This window comes from Solanum pennellii, chromosome 10 (genome assembly GCF_001406875.1).
Source record: "Solanum pennellii chromosome 10, SPENNV200".
Lineage (NCBI taxonomy): Eukaryota > Viridiplantae > Streptophyta > Magnoliopsida > Solanales > Solanaceae > Solanum > Solanum pennellii.
The window spans coordinates 75,842,781-75,853,452 of NC_028646.1; the positions used below are offsets into that span (position 1 = coordinate 75,842,781).

At 31.1% G+C, this 10,672-nt stretch overlaps 1 protein-coding gene across 5 annotated transcripts; it reads right to left on the reverse strand.

The window, feature by feature from the left end:
* Positions 1 to 7: 7 nt before the first annotated feature.
* LOC114074427 lies at positions 8 to 5,180 on the reverse strand. Of its 5 annotated transcripts, XR_003574827.1 has the most exons (3): positions 4,679 to 5,180; positions 470 to 1,332; positions 8 to 252 (listed from the first exon to the last, which is right to left on the reverse strand). XR_003574827.1 is itself a non-coding variant. In XM_027912384.1 (2 exons), the coding sequence occupies exons 1-2, from the start codon at positions 4,940 to 4,942 to the stop codon at positions 241 to 243; spliced, it is 276 nt and encodes a 91-aa protein (XP_027768185.1). In that variant the 5' UTR covers positions 4,943 to 5,180; the 3' UTR covers positions 8 to 240. The 5 variants fall into 5 exon arrangements, 4 of the variants coding, with proteins under 4 accessions (XP_027768185.1, XP_027768183.1, XP_027768186.1 ...); XM_027912384.1 differs by lacking the exon at positions 470 to 1,332; XM_027912382.1 differs by lacking the exon at positions 8 to 252 and having other exon boundaries at positions 300 to 1,332.
* Positions 5,181 to 10,672: the final 5,492 nt, after the last annotated feature.

The following is a 10,672-nucleotide window of genomic DNA, read 5'->3' on the forward strand; positions in this document are numbered from 1 at the left end:
ATTATTAGCTATTTTGTTTTGCATATAAGCCCTTATTTCTTCTCTAATTTCCGACGGACAAGCAACACATTGTTTAACATTTTTGAAACCACCCACTAAATGTTGTTTGTGTCCAGTTATTCCACCATTGAAAGTAATCCCACAAAAGTTACAATTGACCGAATCTTTCGTCGCTCCTTGTGTGCCATAATTCCATCCAATGTCCCTCTTTTTGGTAGCATCCGCCATTGATTATTAAATTCAATTAATTCGCTGTTAGAAATATTGGATTAAATAATTAGGAAAAGAATTTTTTTAAAAAAATTTACACTTTACATATACACAAAGCAGTAAGCACTTAGTGCCTGACTGCTGTAAAGTGTAAACAAAAAAACAGTAACTGAAAAAAAAAATGAAGAAGAAGAACAGAAAAAATGAAGAAGAAGAACAGAAAAAATGAAGAAGAAGAACAGAAATCAGAAAACATTACCTGAAAACAGAGAGTGAAAGTCGCGAGGGTCGGACGTCGGAGGGAACTAGAGTCGCGACTCACGAGGGTCGTCGGCGAGGGAGAAGGAGAAGCTGAAGGCGACAGCGAGGCTGCGAGGGAGAGCGAGGGAGAAGGAGAAGCTGAAGGCGACAGCGAGGCTGCGAGGGAGAGCGAGGGAGAAGGAGAAGCTTGCGACAGCGAGGGAGAAGAGTCAATCGATCGATCGAGAGAGAGTCGCGATGTGGATTTCAGAAAAATTTCAAAAGTAAAAAAAAAAACCCTAATTTTGACTAATATTATTAAGTCAAAAAATTTTAATTAAAAAGGCGACGCCTTTTCAGCGCCACAGCTCGCCACGTCTCGCCTTTTTATCCTCGCCTCGCCTCGCCTGAGAATGGCGATGAACCTTCGCCTCGCCTCGCCTCTCGCCTTTGGCGAGGAGGCGAGCGCCTTTCGTAACACTGGCTAAGCGACATAGTGTAGCAGTTGAACGTCAACAAAATAGACTCTATCAGTTGGAGGGGTCACTCCAGGGGTACCTTCTCAGTTAGAAGTTGTTGAAGTATGCTGGATTTTAGCAACAATGTGAGTGTTGGCCTTAGAAAAAAATATGGTACAACAAGGCATCTACAAATGTCTCTTGCTTCTTCTGGATTGTGGATAGGGAGGCATGCCTCGCACAAAACAATCTCCCAGGGGTTTTCAGTTGTGCAGTAGATGTCCATTATGTGAAGAACAATCTTGAAGAAGTTACCCGCCTTGTTTTGCATTGCAGGGTTTACAAATCAGTTATGGAACATGTTCTTGTCAATTTTTGGTATGTCTTGGACCATGCCTAACTTCATTATAGAAATCCTGAAGTGCTGTACAGGGAAAAAATTTGCAGGAGAGCTCAAAAGACCTGGAGCACTGTTCCTCAAGTTATCTGGTGGCCTGTTTAGCTTGGTAAAGATAGAAGAATCTTTAAAGGCAAAAGAAGAAACATACAGCACATTAAACTTAGATAGATTTTGTCGACCGTTTTTTGGTGCAAAGTAGTTTTTGTACCAGATGTAGATGATATTTTAGACGAAATAGCTGATTTGCACAAATTGTGATTGCACTGGCTTATAGTGCATATATTTTATACAATATATTATTTACCCATCAAAAATGGAATCTCAAGTGTTTATCACATTTATTACTCTGCTTCCACATACAATATAGGTCCAGTATATAAGAGCTTCCCTTTTTCTTCAATACTCCTAGAAGAGCAAAAGAGAGAGATCTTAGTGTTTCTCAGATCAGAAACTCAGAGCTTCCCTTTCTCTTCAATAATCCTACTGCATAATGTAATATTAGGTGGTTGTTCATTTAGGCACAGTTTTGGCTCATGGAGCATCTATTTAGAATCCGGTTTCTACTGGTAAGCATGTTTAAGATAACATATTTACATCATTTATAAATAACTAGCTGCGCCAAGATGATAGAATATGCCTAATGTTTCAGGCTAAATATATTTTCCTTTTTGCCTCCTCACAAAATTCTATAATCTTTTCCGAACCAAAAAATCCACAGTATAGCAAAAGGAATAGTGTTCCATATGTTATCATTATTTTGCAAACCCTTTCTGCTCAATTCTTGTGAAAAGGCAAGTATGGTTAGTCAGATTGTCTGGTGAACATACAAAACAACAAAGAATATGGACATAACTGGTAGCTGACTATCTTTGGTATACTAAAAGTGTATCTACATTCTACACCATTTGTAGTAGCAGTAAGAAAAGCATTAGAACACTTCAATTGAGAATATCACTTTCAAAGTGAGTAATGATTGGAAGTTCCTTGGAAAGCTTTAATGTTTTGAAATACACCAGACCTAAGGCAACTTTCACAAGGTGGCTCACTCTCCATGGAAAGCTTCTCACGTCTAATAGATTGATTAAATGGGGCATTGATGTTAGCCCCAACTGCTCACTTTGTGCTACCCACCCGGAGATAGGGACCATCTGTTTGTAGAATGTGAATACACTAGAAAGGTATGAAATGCCATATTGAAATGGATGCACAAGGATGAATGTCCTGCAACCACATGGTCGCAAATGGTTGACTGGGGAATTGCAAATGGGAAGGGGAAATCTCAGATAGCCCAGGTGTTCAAGATAGTGTTTGCAGAAACATGTCACTTTATTTCGCTTGAAAGAAATCAAAGGATTTTTGAAGGATAAAGGGCAGATGTCGCGGTCATTGTCCGGGAAGTGGCTCACCTGTGTTCCAAGACTTCAGACATTAGTCCATACTTTTTTTTGTAATGACTACAGATGTATAAGGTCAAGGCGCAACTGGATACGGAGATAACTCCCTATGATCTAATCTCCAATCCAGTAGAAATTGGTTTATAGTTAGGTTCATTTTCTAGAATAGCTAGTTGAGTTGACTTAGCTGCTTTGTAATTCTTTCCTGGTGATAAATAAAGTTTTTAGTTACCCAAAAAGAAATTATTGGAAGCTAGCTTTTTTGGAGTCATAATTGAATTGGTCACTTCCCTCTAAAAGACAAATTCCCTGACTTGCCCAAATTAACCAATTATCCTAATTCCACAATAGCTAGCTGCTACAAAGGAGAAGGTACTTGGAACTTCACATTTAGAAGGAATCTTAATGACAGGGAAATTGAAAGGGTTGTTGCCTTATTGAGAATATCAAAGTGAGCAATGATTGGAAGCTAGCTATTTGGACTCACATTTGAATTGGTCACTTCCCTCTGAAAGACCAATTTCCTGACTTGTACAAATTAACCAGTCATCCTAATTCCACAAGAGCAAGCTACAAAGAAGAAGGTGATTGGAACTGCACATTAAGAAGTAACCTTAATACATGGGAAATTGGAAAAGGGGTCCTGTCTGGAACTCTTAATACAAATTTTCACCTGTACAAGGCTCCCAGAAAGTTCTTCGGCCTGGACTCAGATATGGAATACTAAAGCACCATTCAAAGTGGAATGTTTCTGTATGGCTGGTACCAAAAAATGCATGTTTGACACATGAAAAATCCTCCAGAGAAGGGGAATCTAATTCTGCAACTGGTGTCAGCTATGTGGAGAGAATTTTGAAACAATGAATAACATTTTCATTCATTGCAAGGTGACAGATGAACTTTTTGCACAAATTTTTGAAATAGCAGGAAATAACTCAATTCAAGAGATTAAGTTAACTGCAGAATTTTGCTTTCTTTTTTGGAAAAAAGAAGAATTTGTTAATGAAGCAGAATCAATACTGTAAAAGAGCTTTTCTTTGGGGTTTTTTGCTCAGCTATAATTACAACAACACTTTGTGCACATCCAAATAACCTTTTCATAGCCTTTCTCTCCCTCGCTTTCGCGAGTTTATACAATTCTTATCCCACCTGCTCAAAGGAGAAGAAAATGTATTCATGGAAATACTTAGAACGTGGAGAAGGATCTGGATTCACTTTTTTATTTGATTCATACCCACATAAAGGCTTTTCCTGATTAAGAAAACATTAATCTAATGCCAACAATCATGTTGTACATCACAACTTCTAAATTAGGTTGCATGCCTGTGCCACCATGCCGCTGGTTTAGATGCTCATGCCTTCATGCAACTTTGAGATTGAATCTTTCACGGCCATATCCAACAAAGACACTAGACGGTAGACACATGTTTGAAGTATTCACATTGGGAAAAAATTATATCACCTTACATAGTACATCATGGCTGACTCATATTAAAAAAATATTGTCAAATACAAATCAAAGAAACTAATGGTTTGATGGAAACTTTAACAGCTTGTTACCAATGTTAGCGTTGTGGAGTTTTCATGTTTATTTTGACAGACAAGTAGAAAATTTAACCTTCTGCTCAGATGAGCATCATCCTCCCATATATATTTCTTCACCTTGAACAAATGAAGGTTACACTAAACTAATATCCAAGAAAATCCTAAGAAGAAACTAATAACCTTCGGTAAAGATAACAGAATTTGAAACTATTTCAATCAAATAGGGGGAAAAAATGAAAGCACAAATTAGAACAGTATCATTACTGAATTTAAGTAGAATGAGAATTAAAGATTCCTATGGCTGATTCCAATCAATTTGTTATTGATGCATTGTTGATAGATTTAGGTGACAATTGAAACTAGTTTATTCAAAATGTGCTTCCAAATTAAGAATTGCAATAAAAACAAATGTATAAGGAGGCACATCTTACCCGGTTCTTATTCCGCCACTTAGAGACCAAATCAGTATTAGCCGGTGAAGGAGGGACATACGCCTCAAACTCATCAGGACGAAGCTCACGAAACCATACAAATGGCCGTACATCATTCATACTTGTCTCTGTCGTCGTCTTCATCTCATTTTCAGCAGCAACAACAGTAAAGCTACCATCATTGTTTCTGTCGCCATCTTCATAATCTTCAGACTCCTCCACAACAGCTGATAACTGAGAAATCGTCAAATCTCCCAATGCCATTTGAATTGTATAACCTTGATCACTAATCAGATAAATTCTGAACAGCAACTCAAAAAAGAGTTAGAACGAAAATGCAAGATGTTTGTGATGAGGTGAGATACGATTGTTGAGATTAATCAAACGAAGCCGGAAACCATATACGGTGAGAGATTGAGATTCACTGTAAAGCTCAAGCTCAAAAAGAACCCTAGAAGCAAGGTGCACCAGAATGGGAAGCCATGGACAGGCGGAGAAAGTGAGGAAGAGAAGCAAATATATAGGGGTATGAAAGAGGAAAAGGAAATTTTGAAATTATCAAAATGGTCCTTCAAGAAAGGGTATTATACTATTCGTGTCCTTATATATATCACGTATTTAAAATGATCCTCAATATATAAGAAAAGTCATTTTAGTCTTCAATTTATCTACTAACTATAACTAATCAAATTGGTTCTTAATTTATGAAAAGAAAAATTATTTCAGTTTATGAAATGATAATTTTAATTTAAATCTTAAAAATGACAATACAAAGTAAAAATTATTGAGTTTAGAAACATAAAATAATGAAAGTAAAACTTTTCTATTGTAATCAAATCTTATATAATGAGAATAAAGGTTAATTTTATAATTTTGATTAAAATTTTTGTATTAATAATAATTGTATGTTTTTGTGTTTGAAAATATAACTTACTTATGTCTCTTGTTGCAATGTGTGTGTAGACACTGAAATTATGTGGGACTATACAAGATTGTATTAAACTCAAATTAAAATTTTTGGAGGCTACTCAACCTTAAACTCTAGTTTATGCCTATATAAAAGGTACTAAATTCCCTTAAAAAGGAATCTCGGAAATTTCATAAAGAGATCAAGATCTCGAACACTCCACAAATTGATGGTTTATTTATAAAAAGAGGTCAAAATGTAAATCATCCTAGTTTTAGAAATACGCCACTAACGGCCCTCGAATCATAGATAAATTCTAGGAGAGTAGAATCAAGGGATCAACAGAATTTCGTTTGCAACAAATTTTAAACATATGGAAAATAAATAAACCATACAAATAAAATATAAAAAAATATAATTTTATTAATCAAGATAGATTGCGGGTACAATTATGTTAATTCTAATCCATCGAAATGATTATTTTAGTTTTAAATCTTAAAAATGACAATACGAATAAAAGTTGTTGAGTTTAGAAACATAAATAATGAAAGTAAAACTTTCTTATCATAATCAAATCTTATATAATGATAATAAAGGTCAATGTTTGTTAGTTTTGCTATTTCTTTTATCAATAATTAGTTTTTGCGTTTGAAAATATAAATAGATTGTTTGACTTACATGTGACAGAGGAAAAGTATAATTTTTGTTTCTTTTACGTGATTATCAACTGTGTGCAAAGGCTTCAGTTTTTTCTTTCCATTACTTCTTCTACATTTATTATTATTTATTTGGCGGATTTTTGCTTGACTTAATTCTTGTTTTTGTTATTTACTTTCATTCATCAAGTATAATCTATAATTCATATAAATGTTGTGTGTGTATCAAATATCGTTTAACACTAAATTTAGGATGATATATAATATTAATAAAATTATATTTAAATAGGTGTTTTTTTAACAAAGTAAGTTTTAAAAATAACGGATATTATTGTAATCGAGTTTTCGAATTAAAGGTTCTTTCGATCCTTTACCGACATTCACACAGAGTAAAGATAATTGAGTTAAAGTTTCAGTGACGGAGCCAGAATTTTCAATATGAGGGTTCAAAATCTGAAGAAGTAAACATATACATGAACTAGTCGAAAGGCATTTGACGTCTATTATATACAAATAAAAAATAATTTTAACCGTACAGATATAATAATATTTTCCTTCAAAAAAGGTTCAGATGAAACCCCTAAAGACATACTGGCTCCACGCACCCCTCGTTAAAGCAACGATTTTTTTTTTCTCGTTAGATGATTTTTTTAATAAAAGTCCAAATTTTTAACCTAAAAAATCTCTCATTTTTTCAAATTTTAGAGAATAGGGTCTCTTATATCTATATAAAAAGAATGAACTACTTAAGTATATATCTAAAAGATTAGAATAACTAAAAGAATATTGCTAAATATACATGTTAGATCAATTTATTTATATAAATAAAAAAAAACCTCGAATTATAATTCAAAATTAAAGAAAACGATATATTTATCCCATTTAGACAATATGACTCATGACTTTTGAATTCTGAATCATCCTCTCTATTTGCAAAAAAAAATAAAAAATCAATAAGATTCAATGAACCTTTAATATCTCATTTAATTATGGTAATATCTAAAAAAAACATAATCTTAAGTTTAAAATAAATTTGTAAAATGAAAAAAAAAACTATAAAAGAGTTTAATCAAAGAAACTATTCAACGGTTTAGGAATAGTCCTTATCTATGGTTTGAAATAATAATACAACTATGTTTCATGCTACAAGAACAAAGTTATGTTATAATGAAAATTAAACAAGAAACATGTGTACTTCATTGTTGCATGACACACGTGGTGGGAGGAAAAATAAAGTCTTTCCTTTTTTTTACGTTACTGTGTATTTTAAGCTTTGATTTTTGCGAAGAGCTTCAATTCTTATTTTTTTTTTTTTGTCTTTTTCAGTATTTATGCGTGAAAGAGCTTTAGTTTTTTGTATTAGTTTATCTTTATTTATTGAGAAAATTTTTAAAACGTCAATATTTTAATATTTAAGAGGATTCATTAATAACACTTTCAAGATTTAATAAAAATGTCAAATGTTAGTTTATTATGTATTTTATTTATGTTTTTATTATTTGTTTTTTATTTAAAGAATATTATTATTTAATAAAAAAGAAGAAAATCAAGGGAAAGAATATTTCAAAAAAAGGTAAGGATGACTTAATTTTCTCATCAATTACATTTTTAAATAAAATTTAAATTTTGTTCTTTTTTCTCTCCAGAATTTTTACCTTTTTAAAATTATATTCATTCCACGATATATTCTATTTATATTTATTATCGTTTTTATTAGTTTATATTCATTCCAATAGGTATACGAATGTATCTATATAGTCATTTAAGAAATATATTTGTATTCATATAATTTTTTTCCCTATATTGTTATTTTTTTCTTCAAAAATCTTGTATGTATTCATTTCAATATGTATTTTATTTGTATTTCTATTTATTATAGTTTTTATTTAGAATTTCGTATAATAATATACAAGATACAAAAAATTAGTATGATGAAAAAGTGAATGAAATATAAAATTAAAAAGAAATAATTGAATATTTGGTGTACTCATTCTTAAATAAAATACATTACTAGTTGACATACCTTTAGAATAAATATAAATTAGAAAAAAATGTCAAATTCAGAAACAATGCAACATAACTTTTTATTGAATACAACTATTGATTGTAAAAATACATACTGACTAAAACAGTATCAAAATTCAATATATACTTCCAAATTTATCAATGCAAAAAAATAATAAAACTAAGAAATACAAAAATAAATACTAAATGTGGTACATTGACATAACTATCACAAAAAAAAAACAGAATACATAATGAATTAAATATATGAATTACAATTTCAAATCTATGGATACAAAATACAATAAAACAATGAAATACAAAATACATACTGACTAAAACAGCAACAAAATTCAATATACACTTCCAAATCTATGAATACAAAAAAAAATATCGGAAAAGGGTCTAAATACCCTTGAAGTATTGAAAATGGTACAAAATTACCCTTCATCCACCTATTGGCTCCAAAATACCCTTGCCATCCACCTTTGAGTTCAAAATTGACCATTTATTTAATGATTTTAAATTTAAACTATTTAAATATTTTTAAAATACTTGATGTTCAACTACTGGTTATAATTTAATTTATTTGTATTATTTATAAACCAACCCACTACCCACCCATTACTAACTAAACCCACCCAATTAATAATCCAACTATATATCAAAATCGTCATAAACACTACTAAAACACGATGAAATTATAGACTAATGAAAATGACATCCAAAATTATTCGAGTCCGAATCGAAGCCCCAATTAAATTTATGTTGAGCCACTTATTTAGGAGTACACTTTCAATTTGATTCTCTTTCAAGATTGAATTAGAAATTTATGATTAAAGGTAAAGAAGTAATACATCCCGAATTAATTCATGCACTTTTTCAAAATATAATTTTATAAATATTTATGATTTGTTTTAAAACTTTTAATATATTATTTTGAAAAAAAAGTTACCTATGAAGTAACATCACATAATTGAGACGTAAGAATAATTAAGATGAACACAGTCAGACTTTTAAGTTTATCAGTAATTTTTATTTAGACACTTGAATGTATGATAATTTACTTTATAGATTTTTTTGTCTCAAATTTTTTAAAACACTCAATTGGCAGTAGTTTTTCTATTGTTGCATTAATAATGTGAGTGATTTATTAATTTAGAGGGTTTAATTAGTAATGGATGGGTAGTGGATTTATTTATGAATTATAGTAATAAGTTAAATTATAACAAATAGTTGAGCGTCACGTATTTAAAAAAATATTCAAATAGTTTAAATATAAAATCGTTAAATAAGTGGTTAATTTTGAACCAAAATGTGGATGAGAAGGGTATTTTGGACCCAATAAGTGGGTGGGAAGGGTATTTTGGAGCCAATAGGTGGATGGAGGGTAATTTTGTACCATTTTCAATACTTTGAGGGTATTTTAGACCCTTTTCCGAAAAAATACTAAAACTATGAAATATAGACAATGAAACTCATATAATGTGTTACATTGACATAACTAACACACACAAAAAAAAAACACAGAGTACAAAATACAATAAATATATGAATACAAAAATAAATACTAATTATACCATAATAAAAATTTCATATACACTTTCAAACGCATTGTAACATGAAAATTTTTAAATCTTAAAAATTACTAAACAAATTAAACTAAACATGCAAGGCACAGGACATACAAAAAAAATACATCTTCTCCAACAAATTGGTCTTCTTCAACTTCATGGTTATGAATTTGTGTAGGACTTTTGCACATCGACGGATTCAGGCATTTTTTTCGTCATATATCCTCCTTTTAGATTTAGAAGCGGAACCAACATTATTGTTTAATTTTTGAGTGAAAAAAATTTAATGGTGAAAAATCGGAAGATTTTTAATTATTTTGTCCAATACCTCTAGTAACTCTCTTGAAAACGTCCATCGAAGAGAGAATTATGTAGTCTCAAACCCTAAAAAATGATTTAAGAACAACAACAAAATAAAAAAATTAAAAAAAAACACTAAAATCACTAAGTAAATAAATAAGGAAGCTGAAAAACATAATATTCAAATCAATGTTAATCTTCAAATCAAATCTTGCAACGAAATTAAATGAGAATAATAGAAAATATTAATATATTGAGAGTGTGTTTGGTATGAAGGAAAACATTTTCTGGAAAATGTTTTCCAATTTTCTCATGTTTGGTTGGGGCAAAATTTTTGGAAAATGTTTTCCAAATCAACTCATTTTCCTCAAAATTAAGGAAAATGACTTCCCTTCAAAAATTAAGGAAAACATTTTCCAAAGCTCTCCTCCAATTTCAAATTACATTTTTTTTGGGAAAAATATCAATTTAAAAACAAATATTTTCAATTTCAAAATTTTATTTTTTCACCCGATCTCTAACCACCCTCCCCCCTGGCCAGCCCCCCTACCCA